At 36.5% G+C, this 19,832-nt stretch overlaps 2 protein-coding genes and 1 non-coding gene across 3 annotated transcripts; 2 read left to right on the top strand and 1 right to left on the bottom strand.

Annotated features, from left to right (window-relative positions):
• Positions 1–515: 515 nt before the first annotated feature.
• Positions 516–1,682, top strand: LOC137577304 (lipopolysaccharide-induced tumor necrosis factor-alpha factor homolog). Its single transcript, XM_068290736.1, has 3 exons — positions 516–1,151; positions 1,212–1,341; positions 1,409–1,682. Exons 1-3 carry the CDS (start codon positions 929–931, stop codon positions 1,524–1,526), a joined length of 471 nt encoding a protein of 156 aa, XP_068146837.1. The 5' UTR covers positions 516–928; the 3' UTR covers positions 1,527–1,682.
• A 147-nt stretch (positions 1,683–1,829) lies between these two features.
• Positions 1,830–2,757, top strand: RYBP (ring and YY1 binding protein). The gene is made up of 2 exons (XM_068289280.1): positions 1,830–2,084; positions 2,188–2,757. Exons 1-2 carry the CDS (start codon positions 1,946–1,948, stop codon positions 2,502–2,504), a joined length of 456 nt encoding a protein of 151 aa, XP_068145381.1. The 5' UTR covers positions 1,830–1,945; the 3' UTR covers positions 2,505–2,757.
• Positions 2,758–19,219: 16,462 nt separating this feature from the next.
• TRNAE-UUC (transfer RNA glutamic acid (anticodon UUC)) lies at positions 19,220–19,291 on the bottom strand. The gene has a single exon. It is a non-coding gene; the product is annotated as a tRNA-Glu (tRNA).
• Between the last annotated feature and the right edge of the window lie 541 nt (positions 19,292–19,832).

Here is a 19,832-nt window from a genome sequence, read left to right as displayed (position 1 = left end):
AAATAAGATAAACCAAGAGAACATAATCAAGTGCAATTGGACGCATTATCTTTACCCTTCCGGTTAAGCCAGCATACAGATTCTATCACATACTTTTCAAGTTAAGAAAGTACTTGGCCATTAATCATAAAAGATTAAGATCTTTTAGATAATTAACCCTAAATAAATGTTTGTAGTCGAATATAGTTAAAAAATTTGCTTAAATATGACATTTTATAAGGATTTTTTAAAGATATTTAAAAAAAAAGAACCCAAAAATGTTGCTTATTTAATTAATTTCATATTACAAGTAATAATTCGAACTTTGTATATTAACAAAATATTAAATAAGTAACATTAACAAAAAAATATTTGTTTATCATCTATTGAAAAGTGTAAGACCTTTGGACATTTAAAAAAAAATAACAAAATAAACTTATTAAGTTAACAATTTATAGTTTTTGAATGACAAACTGCTTCTACAAAATCAATATACCCATTTAAGTTAGGTCAAAAATCTGTGTAAACAACAAAAAGATTCATACATATATATGTACATACATATATATTTTAGAAACTTATTTTCTGCGTTTTGCAATTGCCAAAAAGATTGCTCAACTGCAAAAATAAGAGCTTTTAAGCTTAGCCGCATTTTACTCTCGCTCTCAGCGATCTTAGCCCAAAAAAAAAACCAAAACAAAAAACTTGAAATTCACTTTATAGCCAGTTGTGAAGCGAAAACCAAGCGGAAGAGACGAAACGAAACGAAACGGAACGAGCAAAAGTGACGAGGCGAGCTTAAACCTAAAATTGTTAAAGCAAACAAAAGAGAAACAACAACAAATTTATAGGAAAGACTACAACAACAACTGTTAAATTAAAAGAACCTGAATCACAGAGAGTTTCAAAGCCGAACTTCGTACTTGGCATTTTAGATAGATAGATCACAATGGATCAGAAAAGGGCCATGTTGTATCCGCAAGTGGATAATGCCACAGCACCGTCAGCGCCATTGCCAACGCCATCCGTAATGGTCGAGGCGCCACCTTCATACGATGTGGCAATAGCCGTTCCACAAATAATAGTTCAACCCCAACCCCAAGCACTGCAACCACAGCAACTACCTTACCAACAACAACAACAACAACCAGAGCCAACAGTGGTGCATACAGGTAAATATAGTTCTTCTTTTTGTTGGGAACATCTAGTACTAACTCTCTTGCCTTTTGTAGGACCTTTAAATTTGGGACCTAATCGGTGTAGAGTGCTGTGTCCTGCCTGTGGAGTCGAAAAGACCACCCGAATGACATACACAGCCAATTCTCGAACACATTTTAGTGCTGGTTTGCTTTGTCTAATTGGGTAAGTCGGTCCCCCCCTCACTTTTGTTTCATACTAGTTACTATGGAAACTCTTTCTTTGACTTCAGATGGTGCTGCTGTGCTTGTTTTGTTCCCTATTGCATGAAAAGCTGTCGCACGGGCAATCATTATTGTCGCAAATGCAATACCTTTTTAGGCTCCTACAATCCTCAGGGTGTGAAGTGAAATTGCGGAGATCTCTGATCACTGTTTAGCTTCTGATAAGATACGAAATCTTTTATACAGATATGTAGTTGTTGTAGTTTTGGCCTTGGGCCAGCGTAGGTGGCAGCATCATCATTATAACTAATAATTAATAAAGCTTTATTTATATACTAGAAAGTAAGAGTTTGAATTTTAGCGCCTATTATTGCTAACCGTGTGGCAACGCCAATGCGGCAAGTAAGGTAGCGTTAGTTAACAGGGGCTCAAATTGAGCGAATATACTCAAACGGCGTTACCAGACTCAAATTGTGTCAACACACGCAAAATGAGTTAACAGAACTCACACAATTTATTTTAGCCCAACACAAAAAAAAAGAAAAATAAAAAAAAATAAGAAAGAGTGCAATTTGCCTTTCACCACACACACAGAGAATCACATTATGGATAAAAAATCCTCGCCCGTGCGACGACAAAAGCGCCAAGCCAAGGTAATTGAGGAGAACTTCTGGGATTGCAGCGTCTGCACCTACAGGAACTCAGCGGAGGCTTTCAAGTGTCGAATGTGTGACGTCAGAAAAGGTAAGCAGCCACAAGATAGACCAACCTCTATGCGTGGAAACGAAAAGAGAAACTTTTGTGGAGCCCGACCATACCCACCCGTTGTGCATGCCCTTCATTGCAGGAACCTCAACACGCAAGCCACGCCTCAATTCGGCGCTAGTCGCCCAACAGGCGGCCACACTGCCAGGAGCCAGCGGTACAATGCCAAATGGTAAATCCTCCAGCTCCAGTTCGCGTCATGGGAGCGGTCACGATAGACAGCGTCACAAGCGTTATCCTGCCCGATTAAAGAACGTTGATCGATCAACGGCACAAACGCGTGAGGTTACCGTTAATTCGGTAACTGTTTTCATAACGGAATACAAGGCCAAGCCAGTGAGCAGCAGGCGGGAATCGAGCGAGCAGAGCTTCAGCGAGAGTAATGATAGTCGGAGTTAAGCTAGCCACTCGCCACTTACACTCGTTACTCGCTAAATATATTTTGATATTCCCTCCCCCACGTCCTCCCTCACTATAATTCCTTTTGCCCCTCTCTCTGTATCCTTAAAAATTGTAAATTCTAATGTTAGGCCTAAACAAAAAACACAAACACACACGAAAAATCAGCAAAATTGTAAATTGGGTATAATCCCATTCTAATATTTGGATTATTCTTAAGTTTACTATTATTATATATATATTTTTTTTTAAATTCTTGTTCGATTAAGTATTAGGCGATATTCCGCTGCTCCCCGCCCCATTCTAAGTGACTTCCAGAGAAAAAAAAAGAGATGACAAAAAGAAAGTCCGCGCAAAATGCATTTAAGTGAAGTTCCAACACACACACGTGCAACCCTGTATATAATTAGTATATATATTTAATAATTATATCACCCTAATTTATTGAATTATTATGCTGCAAGTGTAAAAAATGCAGATAATCGATATACACATATATCTCCACAATTGATTTTTAAGTGTCAAATTGAAATATAATTTTATTAAGTCTTAAGCCAATCTCAATTTATAATTTACAAAAATTCGCGCGAATCCCCCTCCCTAGACAAAATGCCAATTGGACAACGAAATGAGCATGAAGTATAGACAATTTGTTTGATTATAATTTGCTTTCATCATGTAATTGTTTAATAATATATCTCATTTATAATGTTTTGTACTAATTATTATTATTTTTTGCTTTATTTTCTGTATACAAGACTGATTAATAGTTATCAAAATACACAAATTCAACCAATATATAAGTACATATATAGAAAATATTTTGGTTTATGCTTAGAGAAATAAATTGATTGAGAGAATTCCCATGAACATATTCTCTCAGTCTGTCTCTCTTCCGATAGATCAGCCGAAAACAATTACACAATAATAATTACCAATAGCTAAACAATTTTTTGTACTTACCTTACATAAACAATAATAATTAGCAATTTTTGATATGAATCAATTATATTTGAAGAATTATGAAAACTTTAGATGTGCTTAAACAAACAAATATATTTGTATTTTGAGATAAATTCCAACAAACACAAACAATTTGATGACTCGAATAGAAGAAAATCGAACAAAAAAACAAACATTCACCGCAATAGAAAACAATTAAAACTGCCGACTGAGTAAATATATATACAATATAGTCAAAATATATTATATATATATGTATATACAAAAAGAAAAAAAAAAAACTTCCAACAAGAACAAACATTTTCAAGCTTATATTAACCATTTAAATTCATAGTTTATGTAATAATAAATGAATGGCTAGCTGGGCTTAAGCATAAATCAATGTTGGCTAAAACATCAAACAAGAAGAACAACAACAAAACGAATTAAAAGGCACACAACAACAACAAACAAACACACACACACACACATTGAAAACTTGTATTCAAAAAATTGTAAAGCATAAACATAAAAGTTTTAAAGGCATTATTATAATGATAGCAAACAAGAAAGAAAAGAATAACAAAACAAAAAAAAAAAAACACAATTAAATAAATTTTTGAAAAATCCAACAATATTTTTGTAGCTCTTAAAACATTTCGAGTTTCAGGAGACGAAATTAAGTTTGTAGATTCTAGAGTTTAGATGAAATTTTATCTTAGATATTTTTAATTACTTACATTGAAAGGGCAAATACTTTTAAACTCTTTAATTTCCGTTTATCTGAACCTTTAAATTTAAAATTTTTAAGTTTTACGTTTATTTTTCCATCTCAAAGAAAATAATTCATTCTTTAGGTAGATGGAATATGACAATCCAAAAGGCTTAAGTTTCCGATTACGTACTCAACTGATCAGGAACAGATACAGAAACTATGTTAGGAAGGAGTCGGATCAAATGTAGAGCAAATCTTAGCTTTAAGCCAGTTTAAAGTCAAAGAGGGGAGCAGGTTTTCCATACTCATATTTTTAGAACTACCAAGTTCCATCATCAGCAGTTTTCACTTAAGAACTCCAGAACAGCAGTGACTAAAATGAGTTGGGAATTACAACTAATTTAAGGACAAAAGCTTTGTTAAGCTTACAATTTACTTTTTTTGGGGGGTGTTCAGACCACATGGAAACGATTTTCTTCTTTCTTACTCTCTTGGATTCGTCTATGTGGAAAATATTTCGACTTTATTTTACCTATGTATATTAAGTTGGAATGGATCCAGGAGGGTGATCCAGAGGTATAACATCCATAGCATCTAACAAAACCTACTTTGGAATTTCCTTTGCACCAAAAGTTGTTTATCCACTAATACTTTTTGCGATTATAAGTACTTAGTTGATATTAAAAATTATTATTATCGAGGTTTTTGAAGACCCAAGAATATGTTTTTTCTTCTTAAATATAATCAAAATTTGGCTTTTGGTCTTAAGTCTTGTGGTCTTTGTGTGGCATTAAGAATTAGCTGAGTCCTGGAATGGTTCTCTTTTTGTTAGAAGAGTTTTCCCCTTCAGTTGAGAGATTCTAACTATCTATCCAGGATCTTCTTAACTGCTTAACTCCTACTTATAGATAACTTCATTGACAATAAGACTTTGTCTAATTATCTAGGCCCTTCTCTTGGCTAGTTTAAGTCAGCAACCCTCAAAAGATCACAATCAATCGAAAGAAAACATCAATCAAACTAGTCATTCACTCTAATTCTATGTGTTTGATATTTAAGTTAAACCCAATCGACATTTATATATCATTAGAATTAGCAAAATGTTTTTCCAGCTAAAGCTAGACCTTAATTCTCGAATATAATGCTAAATCCACTTTAACCTTTTGCCCCCCCATCCACTTTTGAGGTTTTCCTTTTCTTTTTATTTTGAAATGTCATGCAAATCGCATTGAATCTCTTTAAATCTTAAAGTTGCCTGTTTTTTTTTTTTTATATTTTGTTTAAAGTGCCGGCTCAGAGGCAACTTGGGTGTCGCTTCTAAAGGATGCCAGGACATCCCCAATGCCAGCATGCTGTGCATATATATGTGTGTGTGTATGTGTATGAACGTTCGTTCGTTCGGTCGTTCCTGTGCCTGCTGCTGTTGCTGCCTCAATTTACAAAGACCAAACCGAAAAGGCCACCCACCCAACCAAATGCGACCCACGCGTTGCCTTTCTAACAGAATGTGTGTGTGCTGCTTCTTCTTCTTCTACTACTGAGTGTGTGTGTGAGGCCTTAGCATAGAGTCTCAGTTTCGTTTCGGTTTCAGCCTTCTGTGTCTCTCTTATTTGGCCAAAGTCGAGTCTTTGGCTATGGCTACGCCTTTGGCAGCTGCCTCAACTTTTTCGCACAGCATCGCACGCTTCGCAAATAAATTACAAATTGTTTCGTTCCACCATTCGTTCCTCCGCGCCGCACTAGCTACTACTTACACACACACACACACACACACACACTGGATCCCCCCCTCGAAAGCAGCCATCCGCCTTGTTGTCCTCATACTTCTTGCCGCCTCCTACCAGATTCTCCAATTCGTTTCAACGTTCGAAATTTCTCGTTTCGTATTTTCTCTAAAATGTTAAAATTCCCCCCAAAAACCTCACCCACCCTCTGGCAGGACCCAGAATTTGTGTTATCAGCGCCACACTCTGTGCGCTTATCTTCCCCAATGTACGTACGTACGTACGATACGTTTTCGTTTCGTTTCCCTAGTTCTCTGTTTCATTCGTTTTGTTCCTCGTCCCGCTGTCTCTGCCTTGCCTTCTTCTTATCCGTTTGTTTGTCCGTGCTTCCGCCTCGTCTGTGCGACCGTCCGCATATCCTGTCCCTGTCCTTCTCACCCTCTCCTGCCCCTCACCTCATCGGCTGTGCCTCTGCCCTGTGTCTATGTCCTTGTGTGTAGTTGGTTTTTGCGTAAAAAAAAAAAAAAAAAAAAATACTGAAAGAAAGAAAGAAAATTCGCAGCATTTGGAAAATGTTAAACTTTGCTTCTTCTTCGTTACTTGTTGTTTTTTTTTTTTTTTTTGACGCATACGTCGCGTTAGGTCCAAGAAGATCGTCAAAAAAGCAAACCAACACAAAAATGGCCTGAGAAGGACCCCAACTACTCTGCTACTGCGACCACTCAGCTGGGATGGGGGTAGTTAAGGGCATGGTAATCCCTGCTCAAGTAACTTGAGCACTTTATGGCGCAACGAGCACGTGTGTGAGCCCCCGGACTATGGGAACGAGAGATAGTCGGCGACTGGCAAAGTGAGTGAGCTGAGTGGGGCAATGGGGGAAACACTGATTTGCTCTTAAAGCTTAGCCCAGTTTAAAGTTGGATGCCACATTTTAGCCATTATCCCGTTTTAATTACATTAAAAAACTTTTTTAAGTTGCTTGCCCGTGCGGGGGTGTTGGGGAGAGTATCAGGAATAAGTCAAAGTTGAAGTCGAAGACGAAGACGAAGTAAACTTATGTCACTTTGATCCACATAGAAAAAAGTTACTTTAAGCAGCTCATGCGAGAAATGCCCGCACAGAGCACAGCAGCAGCCAAGACAATAGGGCAACTACCCTCATTCCTGGCACACACACACACACACTACACTATACCAGGACCAAAGTTAAAGCCCCTGCCTTATGCCATCCATCCCCCATCCTTCTTGCTAGCTGCTCAGTGAGTCGCGTGTAATCAAGTTTAGTCTTTAAAATTGAAATTCCAGCATTAGGCAAGGAATGTGACAAACAAAATGAAAGGGTTGGGCTCACTTGCCACGAGGAGTAGGAGCAGGAGCAGGAGCAGGAGCAGGCAAAAAGGGACTTACATTTGGATTTACGTAGCGAGCGATAGATGGAGGGGGAGAGAGAAGGAAATTTGCCTTCATTTTGCTTATCGGCTTTCAATGTGCCACAGCACGCATAAAAGAGATTCTGAAAATGCAAAGAGAGATAGAAATTTTGTGTTGCTTCTCGAGGGATGGGGAGAAAAATTAAAATCGGTTACAGTTCATAAATCAATTAGAAAACAAGTTGGCTATCATGCGAAAAGGTGAGGGGGTAAAACGTATCCTGTCTACCACTACAACAACTGCTCAAAGTATGACAAATGATGCTCTCTCTATCTATCTCTCTCTCCATCTCTCTCTCTTCCTCTCGTCTCACGTCGCTCGTCATACATTTTAGTTAAATGAAACTTGAAATTAAATTTAAATTCCACAAATAATTCAATTTTAACAAGAAAAGGCATTAACTTTGATTGAGAAAGAACCAAGTTTAAACTATTTAAACTGTTTTGGTAAATCACAGAAACTTTTTGGCAGACATTAAGATATTAATCTTAATCTGAAGAGAAAAGTGTGGCAACAATCCTGAGACACTATTTATTTGAGGCAATGTCTTAAGTTTATTTGTAAGTTCATTCGAATATTTAGATTTCATTTTAAATTTTGTATTCACCACGCAGGAAAGTATGCTATGTTTACCAATGGATTGTTTCTCGTTAAAGAAATCAATTGTTCTTATAGGCAAATTATTCATCTGTCATACAGTTCAAACAAAATGGATTCGGCTTTTCTATTACTTTCCAAAAGGCAAAAATATAATCCATATAAGTAAGCTTTGGTAGCTAATCGTACATAGTGTCTCATAACTCCCAAAAATGTATTAAGCACTTAAAAAGAGAATGCTATCTTTTAAAACTTAAAACCTTTGGGACTTAGTTTTATTCTAAAATCCGAAACAGTTACATAACACCTTTTTTCCTGAAATTATAATTTTTTCCTGGGATATTAATTCTATTGAGAACATCTGTAATCTCTATAAAAATTAAAAAGAAAAAATACAAATGAATGGAATTTAATGGATCGTAATATACCAAAAGGTTTCAACAGAACTTCTTTGACATAGCAACCTCAAAAATAATGTTTATAGTTCATAGATTTCATATAACAGAACTTATTTGTCGAATGTTTTACTTGGTTTTACATTCAATCGAATGCAAAAGAAGTTTTAAAAACGAGAAATTGTATTCTTAATTAATTAACTGTTCTTAACTTACTCGGTTTGTTCTTAACATACTTGGTTTTTGTCCATCACATCCACATTTTGTGAAATCTGGAGATCTGGTGTCGAAAAATAGGCACCCAAAAGTATACTATAGAACTTTTCAACTTTTTTAGCAGATTCTAGAATATAGAATAGAAAATTATTTATTGTTTGCACATATAACTAATAAACAATTTGTTACACGCAGCAAATTCCCACAATTCTTTAAAATTTAAAAGCAGACAATTCTTGTAATTCCTATAGCATACTTTTCGGTTTAAATTTTACTCACTAAAGAACCAAATCCAAAGTGAAAGATATTATGGCTTATGACAAAGAAATAACTCTTTGATATTCTGTAAATTTCTTTGAAATCAAGCCTAATTTATTAATAGGATAAAATAATAATGTTTTTAGTACAATATTATGCTTATATCATGAAATCACATATTGCAAATTAGGTCATTTTGAAAATTTTAAAGCATTTTCTTCGAAATCCTGACATGATGGATAAAATCTAAGTACAGGGCCATGATCAGCACCCCCCAATTACTATAGGAGACCTATTGAACTTAAAAAAAACTTTTTCATGACGGACAAAAGTGTTGGTCTGTGTATTGAATCCCAAAAATATGCAATAGTCATTGTTTAGTACTGTCTCACAACTCCCAAAAACGTACTAAATATTCGAAATCTTATAGTTTTATTAAAAAACCTAGTCGGTGCTTCAATGGAGACCTACTAAAACTACAATTCTGTTGTGCTCGAGTTCGAACCCCGACGTAGGTGAAGTTTCCCACCGATGAAGCAATGCTGAAAGGTAGTTCCGTCGTGGATATTGGAAACGATAGTGGATAACGAATAATTTTTTTTTTATAGTTTCATTAGAGATGTTGAAAACTTTCGAGTAAATCGGAATATATCGTGTGAATATTGTGTTTTTCAGGCAGTTTTTTAGCCAGTGGCCCTAGAGGCCTAGGTCTATAAAACAGGGTGTCTAGCTCCTAGAATTCGCTGTATAAAGAAATTATAAAACGTCTTGTGGATAAAATTGTAAAATGTCCTTGAAATTGAATCAAACATCAATGAATTCCTGTAAAAATAAGTTAAATTATATTAAAACCAGGCTTTAGGAACTCTCAAAAAGGTCTTAAAATAAAATTTTTAGATATTTAAACTTTTAAAAAACATTTCTTTAAAACCTTAAATACATTTAATCCAACTTATAAGTCGAATTTGTATTTTGTTGGTTTGTTTTTTTCTTTAATTGGTTATTGATATGAGAATGAATGGCTTCGGATTCGTCCTTGATTCTGTATTCTTGTCCATTTACTGTAAAACGAGCTGGAGGGGGGGATTAGAAACCTTACCTTGGCCAAATGATTACAAGTCTGAAGCCTCGAACTTTAAAAGAACTACAAACTGAAGTCATCAAAATATAAGTAGAATTGATTATACTATTTAATGGGGATATGTTTGAATGGACTAGAATGAATAACTCATTCGCTCACATTGAATCAACTCGATGGCTAAAATTCATCTCAATGTGATTACTTGAAGCTTTGATTCCATTAAATTTAAAATTTAAACTTATGACAAAACTTTAATTTAAAACTATGTGTCGTTTTTCTCTTCTACCTCTCGCCCTACCGCCCGCTTCGCTCCCTTTGCTAACATCAGTAACCCGAGGCGACATTCCCATTGTCACCCACCCTCTCAGTCCTTTCTATCTCTCTATCTCTCTCTCTCACACACACACACATATATTGTCGCTCCCCTCTGAACACGGAAAAAAAACAGCCCCCGCTGCTCCACAATATTCGCCTTTCGCTTTTGGCCCAGGCTTCTGCCGTCAGCTTCATTGTATTTATTTCTCATGTTAAAATCAAATTCCCGCGTGTGCAATTTTTCATTTGGCCCAAACCCTGAGCCCGCCCAGAGCCCAGAGAGAGCAAGAGCACGAGAAAGAAGCAACTGAAAAGGAAGTGGAAGTGGAAAAATGTGTTAAGGTGCGTGTGTGTGAGGGGGTTGGTTGGTGGTTCATTGAGTGTGGGGGTTGGGTTTGGGGTTGGGGGTGGGGGTGGCTCTTCCGGCGTGCTGTCTCTGACTCTGACTGACGACGCGTCAGGTGAAGTCAGCTTAAAGAAACGAAGGAACTTGGTAACGAAACTTTTGCCGCCAGCTTTAGTTTTTCCCTTCTCGTTTTCTACTTATTTCTACTGCTCTGCGTATCGCAGTTTTTTCTTCTTTTTTTTCGTTTTTGTTTTTAAAGTGGAGCTAGTGCATTTCTGGTAACATTTTCGATACCTGTCGGCATGTGTCGGCTGGCTGGCTGGCCGGCTGGATGTCTGGATGGCTGGTGTGCCGCCAAGAAGAACCAAGAAGCATCTAGAGCCACCTCCACCCCCCGCCCACACACTCACACACACGCACTCATAGACAACTTGTGCTCTAAACAAAACAAAAATGCGTTGGCAAAAAGCTGAGACCCAAAAGAACTAAGAAGAGAGAGAACCGACCAGGAACAGGGACTGATGGATAGACGGGAACGTGGTACGACAGACGGGGAAGGCAAAGGCTCAGGCAGCTGGCGACGACCGAGGATGACTATGGTGATGGCGATGGCAACAGCCAGCAAAACGTCATTTTTATACTCTTCTCTAAGAAAACGGGGATATTAAGCTTATGAGAATTGATTTGCTTGGAAGCCAAGTGCAAAATTTTTCCATTTCCAAAGTTTGCTTTAACATTTTGGCATCAAAAAACTTACCCTTTGGTGTAGAAGCAGCTTAGTCTTTGAGTTTGTCATTTAGAAAGACTTTAAACAGTCGACGAATAGTGCCGTGTTTCAGATTTTAGATGATTCAACTAATGGATAAACTTGATCGAAATGTATAGCTTACTTTTATATGAGAGTTTTTGCTCAACTATTTCAGACTTTATTTCTCATCCGTACTTACTTGAGCTCCTTACTCTTTAAAGTTAGAAGACACTGAAAGAAATAATGTGAATATTCAATTTAAAGTAAATAATGTTGTAGTGTGTAGAGTTAATTATTTGAATCTTTTGTTATCTAGAGTCGAATCTTACCTAGTCTTATGGGATATCAAAACTTCATAGTGAACCCTGGAGAAACATCATTAAAACATAAAAAATGGCATTATGTGTTTCAAATTATTATTTGTTATAGTTGTAAACTAGCAACCTAACTATATTTTTCAAGCACTGGCATTTAGACGAAACTACATCCTTACACTATCCTGAGATTCGAACCCGGATCCTCACAGTTGCCTAAATGACTGAGCCACTTAGACGACTCATCTACCAATGACTGCTTTCATGGCAAATATTAGGCCAACATATGTACATTGTACATCCTCCTAGGTCTACCAATCTCCTTTACAGGACTACTGATCTCTATTAAAAATGGCTTAGTCTTTCATTGTGATAATCAACTTTCGAGTCATTTGTTGTTTTGTCCTTTTAGTAACAGCTTATTGCAGGACCTTCCAGGATCTGATAATGTCAATCAAAGTGTTAATCAAATAGTACTAGCATCTGACAAAAGAACCACTTGAATTTAAGGAGTCTTAAGTCCTTAAAACAAGCTTTTCTCAAAAGTAATTACAATTTCCGTATATTCTCCAAGTTTTTTAAACAAATTTTCATTAGTTAAGGATGGATCTTTATCCAAAAAGAAGCTTAAGATTTCATATACATTTGGATCATATCATATCAGGTACCAACCTGATTAAAATAATAATAGATACCAATCTATTATTATTTTAATCTCTGACTTCATTGAAAGTGCTAGATGTAAAACTAATTGATATTTTACTTAGTTACCTCATCTATTTGGAATTTGTATTATTTTTCATATGTTTATTTTAACATAAGGCTTAGTAGCTACAGCTAGCTAAAAAGTTGGTCGTAATTTGCATTTACTGCACAACTAATAAACTATTTTTTTCAATTGTTATAAAAGATAATGTTTAAAGAAGTATCCAGTTAGATTTCCAAAACAATTAAAGGGAAAGCTTTGTTGGGAAAATTTGGAAATTTGGTTTAGTTTGAAATGAAAACAAATTGCTTATCATTATCACTTAATTAATTGGTTTTTAAATTTGTTTCTGCAAAATAGTTGATGTTCTATATGTTTTATTTCAAGCAAATTTCTTATTAACTATTTAAGGGAAAATAATACACTTAAGAATTAATAAAATTGTGATTTTGAGAATGGAAAAATCATTTTTTTGTTTAAATTTTTTGAAGAAATATGTTAATGAGTAGTTGGACCTACTAAGTTTGCTAAGATAACACAAGGAAATGGACAGATCCAGTCTATATACATACATATACATACATAGGTAGATATAGTTTTTTGTAAGCATTATAACTATAAATTTTACTTGTTTCTTAGTTCAATCAAACTTTTGCATTTAAGCTGGCTCGAATTGAACCTTATCAAGAAGCTAATTACAGAAAGTAAGCAGATTTCAAAAACCAACAAGTTCTATTATTAGTAGACTTTAGGTTGGAGCTCCCGGATAATCGGAATTTAAATCAAAGGAGTTTAAATGGAATAAGGGATTAAAGCTTAAGTGCAACTCTTCCACTAAGCCACACAAACAAAACATTCTGGAATCCAATACTTAGGTACATATGTGCAGGGTATTTAAGCATTCGTTTCGATTAGATTTGTGGCAAATGCCATTTCTGACTGCTTGCCGCCTGCTGCTTGCTGTGTGCTGTGTGTGTAAGGACAGCGACAGGCCGATGAGGACGGAGGACAACAAACGAAGGCAACGACGACAGCGGCGGCGACGACGACGACGATGACTTGGCAGGGCTGAAGGGAGAGGTCGACGAAGGGAATGGTTGACTATGGGGACGAAGGAGCCAAGGCAAGGGGCGAGGTAAGGGAATGGGGGACAGACACGACACACACCAAGTGTACAATAGCTTTAAGCTTAAACTCTCGCACACTTGCACGCACACACACACACACACACTTATGCTGAGCCATACATTTTGCTATGGAATACAGGGCCACAAAATAAATTCGAATAGAAAAAACAAAAAACAACTTCTGTATTCGTTTTTCCTCTTTGCGTTTACCTTTCGCAGGTAAAGAAAACAACCTTGAATTATGATTTTTAGTTGTTTTTTGCTGAATAACTTGAGTTTGGGAACGCTTGCAACAGTTGATCAAAAATGTATGCATACAGGCACCCTGTATATCCTCCCATACAAACATACATACGTACGTATAGGCGAAAGCTTGTGAGCGAGGGAGTGCGGCTGGAGAGGGGGAAAATTCACGGACGAACACTATATGTCCAAGTCCAAGAAAGAAAAATACTTGCCATGCGACAACAACAGCAACAACAACAACAACAAAAAGAAGAGAGCAAAAGAAACGCCAGGGTTGGCAAAAATTTTAAAATTGAGAATTTTGAAAAAACAACGAAAAACAAAGAAAAACTAACAAATATTCGAAAAATACTCAGAAAACAGCTGCAAAGAAAAAAACAAAATATGTCCAAAAAACTATTAAAAAAACAGATAAACAAAAAATTATTTCATTTAAAGCCAAGGGTTTTTGTTTATTGACACTTTGTACAAATATGATGCGGAAGTTGAGTAATAAACTTATAAGTTTGGAGCAAAATGAAAACCTTTTAAGCATTAACCAAGTATAAACTCATAGTCTATTTCAGTTAGTCATAGTCTTTGCTTTGATCTGTACATCAATTTACGTTTCTTCACTTAAATGTTGCTGCCTTCTTTGACTATATGGCTTTTTCCGTATTCTTATCATTGAATCTTGTTCTTATGGTTATCAGTTTCAAAAGTAACAAAAATTATTGTATGTACGATATACAAACTGAACTGATAACAGAGACAGAGAGAGAGAGAGAGAGAACAACACATTTTTGAGTCACCTGATGCCCAGCCCTGGCACAGGCAAAGGCAAGGCAAAGCAAGGCAAGGCAAGGCGGCCAGCCAGCCAGCTACAGCTACAACCAGCTCCAGCTCTGCTCCAAACGGAGAAGGCTTGTGGACCATGCCAGCGGAATGGGGGACAGCAAAGGCGGGCGACGGGGCATGGCAGCGCCCATTTGAGGTAGCCATCAAGTAGAGAATTTCCAAGCATAAAGCTGAGCATTTGACATTTCCCCATACTTGATGGCGCGTCGCACCATCAAGTTTCGGGCAAACGATGAAATTCTCTCTACCCAGGCAGCAGATAAAAGAATTGAACACTTTATAGGGCGAACGCCACCAAAATGCGCCGCATTAAACGAACAGGGCCGAGCAATGGCAACGAATTCGAAACTTGCTGGTTCGGGACGCACGAGTAAGTTTCGTGAAAATGAGATGGCAATGCGTCGTGCTGCGAAATCTGAAACTTGCTGGGGCTGAGCTGGCTGGGTCCCCCAACCCGTGCGTTGTCGTTGTCGTCGTCGCTTGGCCCATGCATGATGGCAGGGTTGGGTGACGGGGTAGAGGGGATGAGCGCGGGGCGTGTTGAAGGGAGGGGGCAAGGCGACAGCGGCCGCAGCACTGGCGTTGGCAGAAGCAGCGCTGCTCTCTCTCTCTGGCTCACGCTCTCTCTCTCCGTTACTCTCTCTCTTGAATGCGTGTTAGTGTGGGTGAGAGTGAGACGTATCTATGTGAAGAGCTGAATTACAATGTGCTGAATTTGTTGGTTCTGTTTGAAAATTTGAAATTTCAAACGGTTTTCCATGCACTGCACTTGCCAATTTCACCTAGAATAACAATAACAAAATGACAAAAACACAAAAAAAAAACATTAGTAACTATGCTTAAAAAAATATACATATGCAATCGAACATATTTATTTAAGATGTGAGCTTTAAAATAACAATAAATTGGATGATAAAACAATATGTAACAAATACATTGCCTACTTTGTGGGGCAGCAATTATATCGGCATTTGCATTCACACATATAAACACACGTACACAACACACACCGACACACTCTCACACACTCACACATACAAGCTGGCATTTAGTCCGATTTCCATGCACATTTCATGCAATGCATTTCCTTTGTACAGACCAACTTATCAAGTTTCCTGTCCGGCTTCCACTTCTCCTACTCCCCTTCCCTCCCCCCTATCCACTCTGTCCACTCAATGTCCATAAATATACAACCCACATATAAACGCCCACACAGAACGCCCTTTAACGCCCACCATTAACCATATACAATATATACACACACACACTCACACACACACATCCATATATATGTATACAATATATTTTCAATCCCATGTACCATCTCCTCCCTCCTCCTTTCCCTCCAAATCCTCCAGCAGCAGGTGGCGATAAGCAGCAGGAGGCATGTGGGTGATGTGGGGTCGCCAGGGGGTCAGACTGCATTTTTGTTGCACGCACAAAATATAATTTTATGCGTGTGGCTAGCATAATGATTTTTGGTTACATTTGATTTTGTTGCCAATTCTTTTTTTTCTATTTCATATACTCTATTCGGTCTAACATGAAAAAACTAGGAAAAACTAAACCAAAACGACTAGGATGTTGATCAGGAATATATATAAATGGCGTTTAATAAGAAACTCCTCTCATATTCCTAACACAATGAACAGGATCCAAGTTAATTACAGATTTAAAGCATGGGAAAAACGAAATCGCATTAAACTTTAATCAAGGTGATCCATTTCATATTAAAAAAAGGTTTAATATTATGTTCAATGGTTAAAAATTTCGAAATTAGTTAATGACATTTTTGATTGTTATCAAATCTTTATTGTATGCCCTCTCGAGGTCAAATCCTTCGGAGATCGTCTTCTTCTCAATATATATCAATCTGCTTCGAAGATCGTCTTTGGGGATTGTTCTCACACGTTCACGTCCGTTTTGTAGGACATGGATTATTGAATAGTCCTTACGACTTTTGATTTTTGATAATTGATTTCAGTCACATTAAGATCCAGCCAATATTTGAATGCACTTTAATTACTTCTTAATGTGTTTGAAATAGTTTCGAATGAGCTTCATTCAAGATTTGCCTTACATTTTGGCTAAATTTGTGTTTTGTGAATGTTTTTTAGTAAAGAAAATGACTAAGAAAACTATTTTTTTTTTTATTTTCCTGATTTTTTAATTATATTTTATATAAATTACTAAAACAAATTGACAGAGAATTTACAGACAAGTGATAATTGAAAAGTTAACAGAGATTAAAAAAAAAGGATTCGCAAAATAAACAAATTTACAAGTTACAATTGCCAAATTCTTTATCCTGCAAAAGGATAGCCTTTTTGATAAATGTCTTGTTGATGTTTTGTCAACAAAATTGATAATTTTTAAGCCACTTTTATTAGCTTTAAATTGAAATTGAACAAATCCTTTTGAACAAGAAATGTTTTTGCTTGAAATCTACAAACTTTAGATAAATTACTTAATAAAGTTATATATTTTTTATCAAAAAATTGTTTTCAATTTGATAATTTTAAGTTCCTTACAACTTTTGAAAGTACATACAAGAAATGTATTTGAATTAGTAAATCTAAAGTCAGCTAATCAACTGAATCATTAAAGTCTTTCTATCTTTAGTTAGAATTGCTAAGTTTGCATTTTGGTATTTTTTGTTTTTTGTTTTTGTGTGTTTTTGGGTAGAAATGTAAAGCAACATTTAGGCTTGGATTTTCTTTTTGTTTTGTTTTGTTTGAATTTCCCATTCAGTTTTCAGGTGACCGGCTTACAGGTGTAAGCTGACATTGTTGTTGAAAATTGTCTGTATTTAGTTGATTGGCATTGGGAATGGCTGAAGGAACAAAACTGAATTCACTGAATTTCCTGGCCATGGCATCAATAGGCTTCTTCTCTTTATATGTACGTATGTGTGTGTGTGTGTATGTATGTGTTGTTCATCCCTGCGGTTGTGGTTAGTTGCCGCCAACTTTTGAACAGATGCAGCTTTTTGTGTTCTCCGATTGCATTGGCCCATTGAGAGTGGAAGAAATGCAAGTTTTGGGCTATATCCTTAACATCAGTTGAGATCTTAAAGTAGATGAAGTTTATCACTAACTAAATTTAGTTAAGATTTTAAGTGTATCTAAAAAGTTGCATACATACATACGTATCTCTCTTTATATTTATGATTATTTCACATTCAAGCGAACGGAAGTGCGGCCATGTTGTTGTTGTTGTTGTTGTTGTTGTTGCTTTTGGCCTGCGGTGGCTGGCAATTTTGTTGTTGTTGTTGCATGTATTATTTATTTTTGCATTTTTTAGTTTCCTTTTTTTTTACTCTTTGTGTGTGTGTGTGTTTGTGTGTGTGTTGCAACAATTTAAATATTCAGTTTAAAATTATTTCTTTTTTTTTCGCTGGGCGTGGTTTTTGCAGTATATTTGCAATTAAGTGAAATAATAAAAAACAAAAAACTGAAAAGAAAACAAGTTGCAAGATCCTAAGGCATTGGATCAGGCTACAGCCAGCCAGCCAGCTAGCCAGGCAGGTGGCTGACACAGAAACCGGGTGAAAAAGTGAAGAAAAAATTATATATACATATATATAATGGAAGCCAAAAAGTACCAGAAGCAGCAGCAGCAGCAAGCAAGAACAACAATGGAGCTCAGTCCAGGCACTCGACTCTTGACATGCATATGCAAAAGGTCTTTCCCAGGTTGTACAATCAATTTGAGAAACGTTGTAGACCTTCGCTTGCTTTTCACACAGATACACACACACACACACATTGAGAGAGTTGAAGAAGAAACCCGCCAAAATGCAAATGACTACGAGACGAGAACTTTTGATGAAACCTTTGATGTGCACCGCCCACTACCTCCAACAACCACCACGTCCAGCCATATGGCAAGGGATAGAAAGAAAGAATAATCGATATTATGCGAAGTGCTCAGAGACCTAAGCCAAGGTCTAAGGCATAAGGAATCGCAAGGAGTTGAGACCAGCAACCAGCAGCCGCAACCGGAAGTCATTGTCACATCAATGGCGACAAAGCACTTCCGTTTCTTCGGCACTGTTCCTCACAAAGATTTCCTCTCGTTCGTTAGTAATTTTGATTTCGAATAAATACAAAAAAATGAAGCTTCTGACTCTACTTAGGGTCCCCCTCCCCACCGCCCAATCCCTCTCTCTAGCCCATTCCCTAGAAACTACCTCAAACTTATTTCTAGGTTGGACGAGGCCAGCGATAAACCCTTATCTATAGGGTGTTTGGAATGTGAATGAGAGTTTTCAAAACGGTGTCTGGTAAAGACACACACACACACTCATTTATACATACATATGTACAGTAAACCCTCGCAAATTGTTGCCGAATATGAGAGAAAACTTTTAAATGGTAACAATCAATCAAAAATATGATAAGGGAGGGTCAACTTTTTGTCCTACAAATCGTCGACCAGATTGAGATTCTTTGAAGAATTCTAATTCAAAGACAAAATACGATTCTAAATAGAGTCAAACGATTAACTGACGAAGCTAAGAAGTCATTTATGACTGAAAATGTGTTGAAAAAAGGAAAGACTGAATAAGAAGAGGGATTAAAGGCAACAGTCATCAAGAAAAGTCATCTCATATTCATATCTGAAAGAAAGTCGAAAATAAATTGAATGCAATCAGAAAGTGCCTAAAATGATGTGTTCTACAGTTCAGATCTTTTCAGCTGAAAAAAAAAAATTATTTCCCATACCGGGAATCGAACCCGGGCCTTCTGGGTGAAAGCCAGATATCCTAGCCACTAGACCATATGGGATATGTTTAATGCCAAGAAATATTGGCTTCAATCAAAAATCTGTTCTCTTTTCACACTTTGATGGCGGAATATAAATAATTATTTATAATTTTCTACACAAATATATAAATTTGTTCTTATTAAGTTAAAGATACAACTAAAAGGCCTTGTAGCTAAAGTCAATTGTTTAGGCAGATGAACTCATAACTTATCTAAAGTTTAAGTTAGTTAGTTACTTCATTTTCAAAAGCCTTTACATATTTTGAGGGGTAAAAAACAAAGTCAAATCTGTTAAATGGACAAATGTTTATCCAAAATATTTCAATATTTAAAAGGGAAGAGTGTTAAAAGCGAATGTTTCAAAACGTTTCTAGACTCAATATCTCCTGAGATAGCTCAAGTTAATGGTTTCAAGGATATGCTTCTTGGGATAATTCGTGGCAAAATATACAAAAATTGTTTCAATATATGGTAAATTTTTCAAAATTTCACCATATTTTAAGAAACACACTCGAGAGAAACCGATTGGAATCAGGGTTATATTTAAAAGGATTTTCAGAAC

This window comes from Drosophila tropicalis, unplaced genomic scaffold, assembly GCF_018151085.1.
Source record: "Drosophila tropicalis isolate 14030-0801.00 unplaced genomic scaffold, ASM1815108v1 contig_593, whole genome shotgun sequence".
Lineage (NCBI taxonomy): Eukaryota > Metazoa > Arthropoda > Insecta > Diptera > Drosophilidae > Drosophila > Drosophila tropicalis.
Note: the sequence above shows the minus strand (reverse complement) of the source record. Positions and strands in the feature narration are given on the sequence as shown.

Excerpts from the sequence above, each read along its gene's own strand:
- RYBP (XM_068289280.1), top strand. The coding sequence starts at position 1,946 with ATGGATAAAAAATCCTCGCCCGTGCGACGACAAAAGCGCCAAGCCAAG. Across the intron at positions 2,085-2,187 it reads AATGTGTGACGTCAGAAAAG|GAACCTCAACACGCAAGCCA; the intron begins GTAAGCAGCCAC and ends CCTTCATTGCAG.
- LOC137577304 (XM_068290736.1), top strand. The coding sequence starts at position 929 with ATGGATCAGAAAAGGGCCATGTTGTATCCGCAAGTGGATAATGCCACA. Across the intron at positions 1,152-1,211 it reads GCCAACAGTGGTGCATACAG|GACCTTTAAATTTGGGACCT; the intron begins GTAAATATAGTT and ends TGCCTTTTGTAG. Across the intron at positions 1,342-1,408 it reads GGTTTGCTTTGTCTAATTGG|ATGGTGCTGCTGTGCTTGTT; the intron begins GTAAGTCGGTCC and ends CTTTGACTTCAG.